Source organism: Brassica napus, chromosome C2 (assembly GCF_020379485.1).
Source record: "Brassica napus cultivar Da-Ae chromosome C2, Da-Ae, whole genome shotgun sequence".
In the NCBI taxonomy this organism is placed as follows: Eukaryota; Viridiplantae; Streptophyta; class Magnoliopsida; order Brassicales; family Brassicaceae; genus Brassica; species Brassica napus.
In genome coordinates, this window is record NC_063445.1 from 29,149,970 (window position 1) to 29,166,919 (window position 16,950).

Consider the following 16,950-nt stretch of genomic DNA (forward strand, 5'->3'; position numbering starts at 1 on the left):
GTTGTTCTAGAATTAGATGATTTCTCGACCGAACTCGTGAATGTATACTAGATAGACATTTATATTTCGAGTCTGAACTTATATTCTATAACAGTTTGATATTTTAGATTTGAACACTAATCTATGAATAGAGTTTCCCGGTGATATTCTTCAAAAATTTGATTCTTAGATATGTATCTGGAGTGAAAATAATTTTTACAAATGTCCATCTTTTTAAATTTCACTTATGTAGTTCACCGAATTCAAAGAATAAGTTACAAAAAGAAACAAAATTCATATCAGTGAAAAATAATCGAAAATGAAAGCATAATTTTATAGAAGTATAAAATAAAATCACTTATGGAGACTCACTAGTAAACAAATCGAGAGCAGAAAACCTAAACTCCTTTCGGCATTTTACAATCGATGTTGCCTATCTGGTTTTTGTGATTTTTGTCAGCCGCAAAACTTAATTTTTTGTGTGCATATGAAGTCTTAAAAATAATTAAAATGAGCTGTAATATGTTAACTCTTCAACAACAATGATAGACCAATATTTGTATTCGTCATTTTACAATCGATAAAATTGTGCTTACCCGGAGGCAGAGGATTGGCTGGAGATGGAAGGAATTTGGGTAGAGAGGACGCTGGAGGAAGTAGAATTGGTGATGAAGCTAGCTTGCAGCAATGAAGTAGCGGACAGAGATGATTGCTAACATGAGAGGTAGGTATTTCCGTGAGTGGGTGATTGAATGATTATGATGGTAGGTTATTTTATTTGAAGTAAATTGTCGAGAGTAATACTGAACAGATTTTGCAATATCACCACCTGCTAAAAAAGTTTTTCAAAAGCATAGGAAAAAAGATCTAATGCTCAGTAAGGTTCAAGTGTTTGAGAGCTGATTATTGCCTCCATTTTTTTTTTTTTTTTACAATTATTATGCTTGCTATCTTTGAGTCTTCATTATCGTCCTCATTGTTCTATTCCTCAATTTTTGACCGGCTGTGGATTTTATTGACATAGACTAAAGTCTTAAGAGGTTGTTCCCATTGTAAAAAGGGATGATTATTTAATAATATGTAAAGTTCCATTGTTACCTGCAGACAAGGACATGGAAAAGGATACGTCAACTTTAAGTCAATACAGATGATGATCCAATGGATTTTGGGTTTGATTCTCCAGCAAATAAAGATAAGAAGAAGAATTCGTTCAAGCTGTGAGTGTAACATGCCTCATATGCTTCTTAGACCATGTATACGCCTAATCTCATGCGGTTCAATCATGGATTTTTTCTCCTTCATCATGCTTCTTAGATTACTTCTCTAAGATGCAGTTGCTTGACAAAAAGGCCTAATGTCTCATACCAAACATTTGACTAACCGCCCCTAATCAATCAGGTTTCATCTATTTCTCTCCCTCTCTCTATTTTGTATCTTCCCTTACTATTTCTAACCAGTTTTATGATACCTTCATTGGAGCTGACTGGTAGATGTGTAGTTGCGGAGTTGCAGGAAGTGGGTAAAGTTTAGTCTGCTCAGATGCTTAGTACACTCACAAGAGCTTCCCATCCTGTTCTCGCTACATTACCTTGCTATAAAATTGATATGGTAAGAGCATAATGATGTATAGAATGTGATTATTATCTTTTAAGTTGAAGACATGGTTTATGTATGGTGTGTTTATGAAATTCATATGTATAACAGAGATGATGAGCTTTCTGTATTGAAAGTGGGGAAAGTGGGGGTCATCTTTTGATATCCCAGAACTGGATGTTGTAAAATGTATATCAAATTGATTTGCTTTAATTTGAGTTGTTAGATGTGACCACGAGGAGGCAAATTCAGCAGACAAGTGTTTGTCAGGGTATTTGGAATCAAAAGTTACAGGCATTTCTTTCACGATACTCAGGACAGTGACTTGAAAATGCTTCAGAAGGTTAGTTTGATGAGCTGTTTTTAACTATTCGGAGGATATGATATAGATATATTCGGTGAGGGTTTGAGGAGTCTAAATTTCTGAGTTTCGTATGAATATGAAAAATATAATCGAGTTTTGATTTTAATGAGACTGTTGAGTTTATATACTATCAGTGTTGGTTATTGTTGTGGAGTTTCTAATATATCACTTCTTTTGTGACTTGAAACTTGATACCCCAGAAAACAGAGGTGTTCTTCTTCTTCTTGAAGGTAAGAACATAATCCAAACTGAAGAGAAGTATCAGAAGAGCAAGGGTTGCAAGATAAGCCATTCTTTCGCTTCTATTAAGAGAAACCATGTCGTCTGAAAATGACAAAAACATCTACCAAAGCCTCTTTAGTTTGATCTGACTCTCCATCGACAATATATGAACTCATGTTGTCTCTCAGTTCTGACTCATGTCTAACTCCCCCACCACAAATTCTTACACAACAATAGACAAGAATAGCTCAAACTTTATTTGATCACCAGACATACAAGTTTGATTAATGGACTACGCCCTACATACTACGGCTTCACATCACGAGGTTAAAACTTACCTACCATTCTTCTCATATTTTTGCAGTAATTCCCCATGAAAGAACATATGCAATTTATGTTTTGGTCAATATTGCAGGCTCTGCAATAGTTCCAAGTTTATGAAGACAGCTTCAAACTCCCCATTGAGATCTCAAAAATATTCATGCACTCCAAACGGAGGTGATTTTAATCCCTCCCTAAATTATTTACACTCTATTATATAGAGACAAGTTTGTTCTACTGTATAGTATAGCATGGTGATATATTCATATTTTCATTCATACCATGTATTCAACTGATTGAGAACTAAGTGAATATACAATTTATAGCAAACGTCATCACCAGTCCAGTACCAACCAACGATTCTGATTCTCCACAAATACTCACCGACATCTTCCAAAACAGGTGAAAGTCTGAAAATATTACCTCATTTGCCATTAGTAAGGAATATTGTTCCCTATTTAGTACCAAACAAACACATTTAAGCTTCACTTGCTTGGAACCAGTAAATTTCTTTGTTTTTTTTTTTGCTTGGAATGTTGCTAACTATAAAGAGTTAAATATAAAGAAGAAGATCTTAATCAGCATCAAATTTTCGGTACTAATTCTATCTGCAAAGCTCATGTTATTTCTTTTATATAATGTATTCCATGTTCTTGAGATTGCACTTTCTTTGGAACAGGCGATCCAATGGGCGAAAGGTATGAGAGATATCACATCTTTGATCACGGCCGTAGAGAAAGACATGAGCAAGAAGCTCCAAGAGAAAGATCAGGAGATGATGACCAGTGGTTAGAAGTGTTAAGAACAATTCATAGGAGGCTATAGGCATCCATTAGTTTGGTGTATGCTGTAGGAGGCTGATTTATATAGCATGATCCATGAATAACGACTTGCACAGTATCTGAAACATTGATTGTAAATTTTAGAAACTTAGAATCAATATAATAATGATTTATATTCTTTTCTTGAGCATTTTGAATAACAATTAAAATGTACTAATATATATCCAAGAAAAGCAAGAAGTACTCATTGAGCAACTTCGGAAGAAGATGGCTTGAAGCAAAATGAATATTTATGTTTCGTGTTTATCAGAAAGAAATAGATCCTTAAATACACAACAACCGAAAGCATGAATTGCTCTTAAGTTATACTTTCATCATTTGTTTCATATTTTCAAATTATACTATCAAGTTAAAATAAGTTTATTTCTAAGAGATTGAAACAAAATCCCTACTTAGAATTGGTACTTGGTCAAATTTTTTAACCGTAAGCTTCATCTCTCTCTCACATGTGTTTTATAAATCATTTAACTTCAAACCTACATACACCAGATCGAATTGTATTTTCCCTTTATGAGCTGGATCCAACCTGTTGTTTGATGTGTGGCGAGAAACATAAGACTTTGGAGACCTGTATGGTTCACATGCATAAGCACCATGGTTTCTTTGTTCCAGATGTTGAGTATCTAATCCAGAAGGGCTTCTCACTTACCTCGGTCTTAAGGTTCGGACTCATCAGTTTAGCATTGTTGTAAAGCTTTGAATTTTCTTAACTTTTATTTACTCGTATCCTACTGCTGATCATGATTCAGGTCAAGAGAGACTTCATGTGTCTCTACTGCAGTGAGCTGTGCCATGCATTCAGCAGCTTAGAAGCTGTAAGAAAGCATATGGAAGCAAAGAGTCCTTGCAAATTGCATTATGGTGATGGTGATTTTGAGGAAGATGCTTTGTTGCATGTTTCCTTTTATAAAAAAATGTCATTGTTTACTTTACTTTTTAAAGACAAATCTGAATTTACGTTTCTTCTATCATGAATATTTTAAAAAAGTTAATTTGTTGTTTGCTACTTTTGAAATTCATTAATACTCCCTCATCTAGTAACTTCTGCCATCAACTTTTCGTTTAGGATAAACCAATAAACTTCAAAAAAGGAAAAAAAAATAAATCCCCTATACATACGAACCGTAAACCAATAAAATGCACCGCCTGCCAAAACTTTTAAAATTTTCACTTAGCAGGAGTCAAAAATGCATTCACATACCTTCGAAAGTTAAGGACTCCAGACCTGAGATCTCCTAACATGCACTCAGAAAATCCATTATTAGGTCATGACTCTCAATTCTTAATTGTCAACTAATTCTATGTTGCTTGGACTAACAACTAACAAATGAAAAATAAAACTAATTGGATTCAAAAAAGAAAACAACGTCCGAACCCGGCGCTACTCCTAGTATTAATATAAAAAACTCATCTTGCATATGCCCGCAGGATATCTAGTTATTTAGTACAATGGTAAGATCGTAGGATGTTTCTCGGTTAATGATGAGAATTATATGATATGATCTTTAAATTTAGTGACTTTCTAGTGAGAGTCCCTTTTAAAATATCAGAAAAAAGTTGCGATTTATATTTTAATAGATAAGATGTAAATTATCGGTTTATAGTCAACTTAATCCGCTCTGGAAGTGAAAAAATTGAGGTCTCGAGTAATTAACGGACGGACAAGTAGTTGTGAACCCCAACCAAAAGGAAATAATTAGTTTTATATCTAAATTACTTCTGAAATTTATATTCTTGATTTAGACAACATTTTCAGTTTCTTTTCCCAACAAAACTTTATTTTATTTGGTCTTATTCTCATCACAACGCTTAAAGAATGCTCATGATCATCAAATCAAGAAGAAGATGGATCCAAAGTTGTTGTTCTGTTTGCCACAAGGAGATGAATTGTTTAACCCCCTTAATACTCTGTTTATTCAAATGGGTTGCATTCTCGTCTTCTCTCAACTATTTTACCTCATGCTCAAACCATGTGGTCAAGCTGCTCCCGTCGCCCAGATTCTCGTAAGGAAAATTTCTTTTTTTTTTTGCATTACAAGAAATACTCGTTTTTAGGGCTCTCGAATGTTTCAGACTAATGTGATTGTTTTTTTTTCTCAGGCTGGTATTGTGTTGAGTCCTGTTCTGCTCTCAAGAATCCCTAAAGTTAAAGAGTTCTTCCTCCAGAAAGATGCAGCAGATTACTACTCTTTCTTCTCCTTCGTTTTACGAACATCTTTCATGTTCTTGATCGGTCTTGAGTTCGATATACAATTCATGAGAAGAAACTTCAAGAAAGTCTCTGTAATAACCTTGAGTTCCTTTTCGGCTTGCAGTCTCCTCAGCCTCGCCTTGGTCTATATACTCACCCCTTTGCTCCATATCAAAGAGGATTACTTAACGCTTTTCATGACTCTTTTCGTTACCTTGTCAAACACGTCATCTCCTGTCGTCCTCCGTTCAATTGCTGATTGGAAACTCAACACATCTGAGATTGGACGGCTTACACTCTCCTGTGCGTTGTGCATCGAATTATCAGACGTCGTGATCTACACTTTAGTCATAGCCTCCATCTCTAAATCTATGATAGGTAATATCTTCTTGTTTATTTTCGCCACCGGAGCCCTAATCTTGCTCAACAAGTTTCTAGCTGCATGGCTCCCAAAGAGGAACCCTAAAGAAAAGTACCTATCAAAAGCTGAGACTTTAGTTTTCATCATCTTCCTTCTCATTATCGCCGTAACAATAGAATCCTATGATGTTAACTCCTCGGTTTCGGTTTTCACCATTGGTATAATGGTTCCACGACAAGGAAAGACTCACAGAACGTTGGTTCAACGGCTTGGTTACCCTATCCACGAGTTTGTTCTTCCGGTTTACTTTGGTTACATGGGATTCAGATTCAGTATCACTGCGTTAACCAAACGTTATTACATCGGCCTCGTTATTATAGTGATTCTAACCTTAGCTGGGAAACTTATTGGTGTAATATGCGCTTGTATGTACCTGAAGATCCCCAAGAAATATTGGCTCTTCTTACCAACCATTCTCTCTGTTAAAGGTCATGTGGGTGTTCTTCTTCTCGACGCAAACTACTCCAAAAAGGTATTTTCTTAACATAGTACTCTTGATGATTACCGCTACTTTTTAAAACTCTAATCATATTCTATCACCCTTCACAGCAAAATTGATTTTAGAGTATGCTGTTTTTTACATTATCCACGCCAAAATAACAAAAGGATCTACTATATAGTGATTAATAACATTTATGATAGAATAGAGTTTTCATATTAATATTACGTAAGATAGATGTTCCAACTCAAAATCAACTGGATGTAAGTGGATGAGTTCATATCTCTAGTATATTATTTCAAATCTTTTTAATCTTTTATATGAAATTTTGTTACTAATACATCCATTCGAAATGAGATGATGGTTCTTTAACTATTAATCTTATAATATTTATGTAAAGGTCAATTAATGCACCAACTTTTTGAATTAAATTGATTATGAATTCAATTGGGTTGGATGACATGGATGTGATCTGATACTATATACTAAGTTACTTAAAACCAGTTGACAATAACTGGGGTAAATCATATTTATATACTACTTATCCTTTCAAACTTTCCAATTTCTAGTGAGATTTTGTCCCTGGTAATTAGAATATTAAAGATGGCATACAAATATTATTTGATAACATTGAACTTGTTATTTGTCACAACATGCATAGTTTCGAGTTTTTCAAAAAAATGATTTGGCTATATGTTAGATGATTATTATTATGATATTTTCACATTCTTTGTGTGAATCTGTATGTAGAAATGGTGGACAACAACAATTCATGATATGATGCTGGCATCGTTGGTGGTCACGACGCTAGTAAGCGGTGTCCTAGCATCGTTCTTGCTTAAAGCAAGAGAGAAAGACTTCGCTCCCCAGAAAACTTGTCTTGAATCTCACGACACTCACGAGGAGCTACGCGTTTTATCTTGCGTTTACGGAGTCCGCCACGCTCGTGGTACAATCTCTCTTATCTCAGCCTTGAGCGGTTCTCATGGAGCCTCTAAGCCCTTCGCGGCTCTGCTTATGCACCTCGTACCACTCCCCAAGAAACGAAAATCATCAGCACTCTTGTATCACGAGCTCGGTGATGACGTGCATGGAGATGATGAGTTTGGAACCAACGATGGGTTAGAGATCAATGATTCGATTGATTCCTTTGCTAAAGACAGTAAACTCTTGATCCAGCAGGTCAAGCTCGTGACCAAGATGCTTAACATGCACGTAGAGATATGTAACGCGACAGAAGATCTTCGCGTTTCGATTGTGTTTCTTCCGTTTCATAAACACCAGAGGATAGATGGGAAGACTACAAACGATGGAGAGATTTTCAGACAGATGAGCAGAAATGTTTTAAGACACGCTCCATGTTCGGTTGGTATTTTTGTGGACCGGAACATAACCGGGTTTCAACAACCGCATGGGTTTGATTCGGTACAACATGTTGCTGCATTGTTCTTTGGTGGTCCTGATGATCGTGAGGCTTTAGCTCTATGGAGATGGCTAGGTAACAACACTCTGATTCATCTCACGATTATACACTTCGTTTCAGAGGATTCTCAGACAGAGAGTCCCGTAGGGAACACGACAACACAAGACAATAACGATGTTTTCATCGAGGTTGCGGGAAGAGATCAAACTGAATACGAAGCAGACCGAAGTTTCTTAGAAGAATTCCAGAACAGGTAACTTACTGATACTCTTTTTAGTTCAGAACAACTCAATTTCCATAACAGAACCTTTTATGTTTCTGCAACAGATTTGTGACAACGGGACAAGTGGGGTTCATGGAGAAGCGTGTGAGTGATGGACCGCATACGCTGACGATTCTAAGAGAGATAGGAGAGATGTATTCACTGTTTGTGGTTGGGAAGAGCAGCGGAGACAGCCCTATGACGGTAAGAATGAAAGATTGGGAAGAGTGTCCGGAGCTCGGAACTGTCGGTGATTTCCTGGCTTCATCTTTAGATGTAAATGCTTCTGTATTAGTTGTTCAAAGACAAAGACATTCACATGATAACTTTCTAGATGATTAGCAAAACACATCTTAGTTTCAGCCACTTTTCTAAAAATCGGTCCGGCGGCTTCTAAACACTAATTCTCTATAAGACGTCTAACCACCAACTAGCGATTTCTTGAACATTGGATTCAGCAGACTTCTGTAGGTTTATGAAGATATTACATTCACATATGAAACACACTGAGTATCAAACGGTTCAGACCCCTTACAATATTATTCAGTAAAGAAAAAAATAGATTTTGATGAAGCTTAATGTTCAGCAACTAGGGCTAGTCTTCAAGGCTTGGTCACTCTGCTCTTGTGCTTCCATTGTATCACAAAGACTTGAACCTTTAGTCTCAGGAAGAAGCAAAGCGAATAACCCGAGACCCGACACTACCAACCCGAAAACCGCAAAGGAGATGGAAGGCACATTTCTTCCAACAGAAGCAATGATTGGACAACTAGCTCCTCCAAGTACAAGTGATTGTCTAAGCATTGTTGTCGCGAAGTTCCTCACGCATGTTGGGAACATCTCAATCATATAAACAGCCATCAAGTTAAACCCGATCCTCGCACAGAAGAAAGAGCCTAGTTCTAGAGCAAAAGCAATGTTTGTTCGCTCGAAAGTGGTCATGACGAAACAGAGGACTCCTAATGCTCCTCCTAGTAAGCAGTTCACAAGAACAGAACTTCTTCTGTTAAATTTCTCTAGCAAGATTGGTGTGATAACAAAGGTTGGTAGCTCCACCATTGCGTTAAGTGCTTCACTTAGATAGATGTTCACTTTTATGTCTCTAACCGCTAAGGGAACTCCATAGTACATCATTCCTAACCCAAACATTATGATCATAACAACCACTATTCTTCGAAAAGCCCATTTTCTGATGAACATGTCCTTGATGGAGCTGCTTGGTGATTGTTCTTTTGAATGTAACCTAGAAGATACTGATTCCAAATAATCTCTGTTCACAGGTGAAAGTCTTTTGAGCACTTCAATGGCTTCTTGGTTCTTTCCTTGCACATGAAGCCAGCGAGGAGACTCTAGGGCGAAGAAGTAGATGCAAACACTGTGGATGGCTGCTGGAACGGATGTGCAGAGATAAAGAACTCTCCAAGAAGCGTGTCTGACAAGGTAGGCTATTCCAGATAGAGACATGAACCCTAGGACAAACAGAGTAAATGGAATCATAGTAGCTCTAGGTCTCCATTTTGTGGAAACTCGCTCGCTTATCAGATTGATCGCGTACGTCCCGGTCTGTGAACGCGCGAATCCGATAACGAACTTTAAGAAAGCGTAAGTCCATATGTTGGAGGAGAAGAAGATTGAGATTCCAGTGAGTGACATTGCTAGGGTGGTGAAGAAAAGAAGTTTCTTGCGTCCCAAGAAACTATCCGGAACCAAAGCCATGAAAACGCCTCCAACGATAGAACCCATGTAGAAAGCAGACGTAGGGAGACTTCTGAGGAAGGAGCTCGAGCACTCGAGTTCGAACTCTGAAATGGCGGATTTACCCTTGAATCCGCCGTCCCATTCCCAAGCTGACCGAGGAAGTTTACAGATGTCGGTGGTGGTCGAGGGATTGCAAGCCGTGTGGTCGAGACAGTGCCACGTGGGATATGCATCTGTGAAGACGGTGATGAATATCTGTTGCGAGTCGAAGGCTAAGGCAAGCCCGACAAGAAGTATCTGTAAGAACTGTGGGAAGGTGAAACCAGACAAGCTCTCTTCGAAGATCTTGTGGAAACTCAAAGAAGGAGAAGTACCTTCGTCTTCAATATGGGTTAATAGTGGTGCTGATGAATCCCCCATTGTTGCTCACTTCAGTTGACTACTCTCTCTGGTAGTGAGAGAATTATTAGATGAAAAAATAAACAAAGAACTTGGGGAAAGTGTATAATCTTGAACCTGGTTGTATATTGTTTGTTTATCAATAAATTTTCAAAACTCGCATAAAATGTGTGGTCGAAGACTCGACAGATTGTGATCTTAAATGACACTGATTGAGATTTGTATGTATATTGTCTGACCAATAAATAATTGAAGCATGTGTGTACATATTTGCTTATGTAAGTGCACACGACATAACATCATTCATGTTATGTGTGTATAACTCATATATGGGCCTCTAAGTAAGCTAGCTCAAATTGAAACTGAAATCCCCACTTTGGTTCATGACATGTGCTGCTTCCACTTGTTGCTAGGGTCAGCCTAGGGAATGGGTCAACTCCTTTTAATTCTTGTCATCTCGCCAAGAAGTTATTATGGAAAAGAGAAATAGCAAATACAGAAAGTGACTATCAAAGTGAATAGTGACGATAAATTTTTGGCTTATAAGGTTAACCATCTTCATCTACCGTTCACCACCATGCTCACCAGTGACCTACCACCTTGTGTTGAAAGTTTGAAACACGACCGGATATACTGGGATGAAACGTTTAGTTTGATACTCAAATCTTAAAGAGTTAATATACACCAGGGGCATTGCCTCCGCGGAGTTTTGGACAAAGTTTTTGTTTCATCTCAATATTTGCTAGGGTTATTGTAGTTGTGAATTTTGCGTTTTGAGTTGTTTTTCAAATCTTTTTATTGTTATAGGGTTGGAATTGTGATGATGAATTGTATATGCATTGTTCTCCACTTATGAAGTACTAAACTGTGTTAGTAATGTGATTGATATAGTTCGTGGTGTTGTTTGCTGTGTCACTGAGACTTATTGTTTGTTTGTCTTTTTAATTTGTTTCTTGTACTATTAAGAGTACATAAATTATATTAAAGTTGTTTAGAGTACATTTTCTTTCTGGATATTTTTTTCCAGTTTAGTTGTGTAAGTTTTGTGTATTAAGTAATAATTTTTATTATCCTTATTATGTTTGTTATATGTTTCTTTTTTATTCTTAAACTTGTTGCTATTACCGGACCTTTAAAACAAATACATGAAGACTTGTAGAAATAACTATAAAATGAGTGACAGTTCTGAGTATTTGGGCATTAATGGGTTTTAAACGAATTTATGTATTTCTCATAAGAAGACAATAATATTGACCTGTTGACATTGGACATGTAAGCTGTTTTTATAAGACAAGAGGAGTGAGCAGGTGAAGATGTTGTTGCCGCCTTTGTGTCTGTCGGGATTTTATCTTGTATCTTCTCATTTGGTTGTGTTTGTTTCTCTTTTATTTGATGGATAATATGTAAACAAAAATCATTGTTAGTTGTATTTATCAGAGTTCGTAATCTACTCTGCTTTTTTGTTTACGTAATTTCACTAATCTTGGTTGTCGTCTTCGTCTTCTTCTTTGCGAAAGTAAGTTTGTAAATTGTTAAATAGTTGGCCGTGTAGTTTGTATTTGTTTAGCTGACTCGATGTATGTGTCGTTGAGTTTTAGTTGAGGTGATTGATTTGGTATATTTGTTTTGAAGTTTATTTCTAAGATTAGACAAAAAAGAGAGGTGATCATTAATGATTTGTCTTTTTTGAAATTCTAATTTTTGGTGTTTTGATTGTTTGGGATGTTGTGGTTTCTTTTAAGTTGTAAAATAAAGGTTTGCGTAAAATTAGTTTGATAAGTAAGGGAGATAAATAGACGACCACATATTTTGGGTAGGAAATATTTTTGATTATTGATGTTCGCACAATATAGATAATAATATAAGAGAATTGTGTGTTGATTGTTTCTTACGGATCAATGAGAAGACGGATAACGACTCGGGTTGTTTCTTTGGTAAGGTCAGAACCCTGGACAGAACGGATTTTCCCAACCACATCTGCGAGTTTAAATATCAGTTATGATATCAAAACATAATATAAACACAGATGCAATATGATAATATACCTGGGAGTTCTAGGTTTGTGTTCGCAATCACTTGGAAATTGTCAAACAATCTAATTATGACTGGAGATTGATCTTAGGAGCATCCGTGATGACTTCATCAATAATAGTTGGTGAGATGAAAGGAATGAGGAATGAATGATCAGTTATCTTGTACATGCTTGAGCACCTATCAACCTCGAAAAGATCGACTTACACAATGGAACCGGTTTTCAAAGATGGCATGTAATGATTAGCACGTCCGGCGGGAATAAACTCATGAATCACAGAATCTGCAAATAATATTATTCAAAAAAGAATCATGAAATCAATTAAAAATAATCTATATTATTTTCCTTCCCTTGGCCCGGCCAACAGAGAAAGCCGAAGAAGCAAGGGTTTCCGACCTTCATAAATATATATATTAGTTTCGGCCATCAATGTACAAAGTATCCTTTAGTTTAGTGGTATAAATGTTGGTGTTTATATCTCAATAACCCGGGTTCGAGCCATAGACTTGACACTTTTTCACACTTTTTTTAAAGTGGGACCCACAAAATGCTGACGTGGCGCGCTGAGGAAAGAACAAAAACTCAATAATTATAATATAGATTATAATTTTCATTTTTGTCACTAAATGTTTATAGTTTTTGTTGAAATGAAATGGATATTCAAACACGAATTATGTTATATGTTATATTATTTATTTATATATTCATTGGGGTTCTATATTGTGTTTTATAATAGGGCTTATTGGCGTAATAGCCATATTTGAGAGGGAAATCAAGAGAATGAACATGACTTTGACATAATGTAGTGACTGTCTTTTTGCCATCATTCCAGCCGGTTATACCCTTCTTAGTAACAGGTACCCGGTTCCTTTACATAAAGTAAACGACGTGGTGATTTTGTGACCCATAGTAACAATGAGAGAATTTTGAAAGCGCGTGAAATGAAAATCAAAGGAAGGAAAATATGCAGAGAGAGGAGTAGATGAAAAACGGAAGTGTAAAAGAAACAACGTTAAACAAACGGAGAATGCAAGAATCATATTACCATACTATATATTTTACATAGAGTAGTAGAAATACATATATAGTTCCAATTCAAATAGCATATACATAATATAGCGACAGTTGATGTCAGCATAAATAAACTGATGCACTTACTCAGTCACCCAACTTGGAAATAGAACATCTCCGCTCAGTCACCCAACTTATGCTTGTTCCATTTCATATGAGAGTATTTACCATTCTATATGCAAGAAATAGAATAGATTTACAGTTTATTATTTACTAATTTAATCACGAACAAAGACGGTGAAGTGTGCGGTTGGGGAGAGGCGATGATATAGTTAGTGCAATAAATTTACAATTGTGGGTTACAACTCTTCCGTATTAAAGAGTAGGGGAAAGCCACGTAGAAAGTTAGATTTACTGAGGATATTTTTACTGTGGAGAGGTAAACGAGTGGTGGAAATTAGCACCGCTAATCTTAAATGGTGAAGTGAAAGAAAACCATAAATGGTGTATTCCATATAATAATCACTGTAATCTATGTGAAGACCCTCATAAGCAACAAAGTGAAGGAAGTTACAGATTCACTGCTTGGAAGCAAGAAGGAGGTAAGTTCGTGTGAGAATATTCTAATAAACCTAGCTTCATAGGAAATTTACTCTTTTCTGATACAATAATACTATTATGAATCTGTAATGGAATAAATTTTGAAATATAAATGGATTTCCACTTACTTTTAATTGCAGATGAATAGCGAAGATAAGGTTTTACTGGTTGTTGGATCTTGGGTCAGTGGCAGACATAAAAGATGGGTGTTCGAACCAGACCATTCCTTCATTGGTGAGCACTACATTAACCTCTACCGTGATATGAATATGTCTGATTTAGTCAGAGGAGTAAGAGAGAAGATAGATCCAACTTATGAAGGAGTCTAATTGAAACTATCTTATCAATACTACACTTGACATCAAACACTAGCTGCAGAGTACAACATGTATATATTTAAGTATTATAATGAGAGCTTGGAGACATGTATTTACATTCATAATGAACCAGATGAAATACAAAACTAACTGACGTGATAATAGAACAGTTGAGAGTAATCACTAAACCCAAGTTAGGGGAGTATAAACCCCAAGACATAGGTAACGGAACCCAAACCTTTTTGAAATTAAATCCATCTGGCATACTAGGGGACATATGTATTTAGATGCTTCATGAGCAAAATCAAATACAAAGATATGGGTATGATAATAGAACACTTGACATCAAATACTAAACCCAAGATAGGGAAATATAAACCCCAATCCAGCACAGAGAAGCGAAATCTTTGGTAAACTAAATACACGTGCATTAATACACAGATAAGTATTTACATTCTTAATTAGCCACACGAAATATATAACATCAGCTTCTGGTAATACAACAGTTGAGTATAAACACTAAACCCAAGTTAGGGAAATATAAACCCCAATACATAGGGAAACCACATCTTATGGAAATATAAACCTCATGACCACATGGAATATGTAGTGGGAAACGTAGATACAAATCTTAGAGTGACATGTATATATTGTTGTACCTTTTCCATTCCATATACTGTATACTATGTCACTTGGATACAAATCTAATGGGGGAGTGGTAAAACTACACCTCATCCTCCAATGCACTCTTTATCACTTCAATCCAACAGAGATTGAAATAGTTGCCAACCCTTTTCTTCCCAGTGGGTTCACAGCATGTCTCAAACAATCTACTTGGAAGCTCTAACTCGCCAATAACAAACCTGGATGTTATCAAAAAAAGATAGACAAAGAGTGAGGATGGTTCATTTTGGAAAATGCAATATATAAATGAACAATGAGCTAAACAGAGGATGAACCGGGAGAAGAATGGAAAATCATTATGAGCGGCTTTACTATTCGATATGAAATGGAATACTTTGAAAGGCATACTATTTAACTTGTTTATAATATCTGAATACTATTCCACTTGTTAATAATAGGAACAACAAAACGTACATGAAGAACCTACTAATCAAACCACATCCAAACACCAATTGCAACAAATCAAGAATAATGAAAACCTATAGTCTACGACATACAATGGTATACTGGGTGACGAATACTATTACATTTGAAATAGAAACCGGATCCGGAAACTCATACTATGTGTACTGACAGGGTAATTCTAATGAATGATATGCTACAATCTGCACATGAATTACTACACCACTTATTTAAAATATCCGCATACTATTCCAGTTGTTAATAATATGAACAGTATAACGTACATTAAGCACCTACTACTTAAACCACACCCACACACCAGTAGCAGCAAAACAAGCATAATGAAAACTTATACTATACTACATACAATGGTTGAGTGGTTGCCGAATACTATGACATTTGAAATGAAAACCGAATCTGAAAATTCTTACTATGTGTACTGACAAGATAATTCTAAGGAATGATATTCTACACATCTTCATATGAATTACTACACCACATAGTTCACATCATCGACATGAAACAATTCAAATTTAAGAAACCCTCACACAACCCGAGAAAACTCAAACCCTAAATTAATTTAAGAAATTCCGACCTCCGAGGACGGAATTCCGTCACCAGAAGTATGGTATCCTGGTTCCTTCACGATGATACAGACAACAAGTAAAAACCCTAATTTTGTCGAGATGGAAAAATCAAATCAGAGAAACAGAGAAGAAGCATATGGAGTCCTGAACTTACGGCGGTGTCAGAGATTTGAGAAACCGGCTACGCTATGAAGTTGGAGATACCGGCGGTTTAACTTGCCTCCGCCGAGACCGGATGCAGTAGCGAAGACGGAGACGAAACCGTTAAGCAGTAGAGAAGACGGAGACGATCAGAAGAGAGAACGACGGAGATGCTCAGGGGATTGCATGCGGAGGCGAGCGGGTGGAGGAGAATTGCGGCAGGGGCATCTGGAGTGCGAAGAACCACTGATGAAGAAAGTGAGAATGGAGGTTGTGTGGAAACGGAGAGGACACGATTTACTTTGGGGGTAAAAAGTATTTTTTTTTAATTTTTTTTCTAACAGGTGAGCCGGTAAATTGGAGAGGGTATCACAGTAATATTATGTATATAAGACGCTGTGTATGCATCCGTTAGGGTAAACTGCTAGTCTGCTAATTATGGTTTTTTTCATGTTTATAGGCTCCAATTTCCCTTTATAATACAATATATATTCTCCTTTTATGAAAAAAAATAAGAAGAAGGGGGGAGAAAATGGAATCCGAGGCCCAGATCGTACGTAATGAGGTGCCTACAGATGATTGTTATTTAACTTGCATGGGAAAATGTGCATAGACCATCCATGAGACCGTTACCTTTATTACTTTTATTTATTTATTATGAGTACTTTAGTTTGCTTAACAACCATAATAATTAGCATATGATATGCGTACAAACATTAACTTTTGTTACTAATGGTATTATTTATTTAAAATTATGCTATAGAAGTAAAGCCACGATCAACATGCACGTTTAGGCATGTGAAACGCGAAAAAGATGCACAGTGAGATGGATAAATACTTAAAGCACTGAATACTTGTAATATTTAACTTATGGTTGGTATTGTGACTGAATATTCACTGTACATGCATCATATTGACATCGTCATTTCAGATCCATGTTTTAAAGAACCAAACCAAACAGAAAAATGAGGTTCAGTTCATACTATGATCCAAACAGATCATATATTTTGAGAACTGAAAAA

At 36.3% G+C, this 16,950-nt stretch overlaps 2 protein-coding genes across 2 annotated transcripts; one reads left to right on the forward strand and one right to left on the reverse strand.

The window, feature by feature from the left end:
• The first annotated feature begins 4 nt into the window (after positions 1-4).
• On the forward strand, positions 5-8,773 carry LOC106430661 (cation/H(+) antiporter 2-like). Its single transcript, XM_022695277.2, has 4 exons — positions 5-5,325; positions 5,422-6,405; positions 7,123-8,048; positions 8,123-8,773. Exons 1-4 carry the CDS (start codon positions 5,167-5,169, stop codon positions 8,397-8,399), a joined length of 2,346 nt encoding a protein of 781 aa, XP_022550998.2. The 5' UTR covers positions 5-5,166; the 3' UTR covers positions 8,400-8,773.
• Positions 8,489-10,363, reverse strand: LOC111202419 (organic cation/carnitine transporter 5-like). Its single transcript, XM_022695279.2, has one exon. It carries the CDS (start codon positions 10,173-10,175, stop codon positions 8,640-8,642), a length of 1,536 nt encoding a protein of 511 aa, XP_022551000.1. The 5' UTR covers positions 10,176-10,363; the 3' UTR covers positions 8,489-8,639.
• Between the last annotated feature and the right edge of the window lie 6,587 nt (positions 10,364-16,950).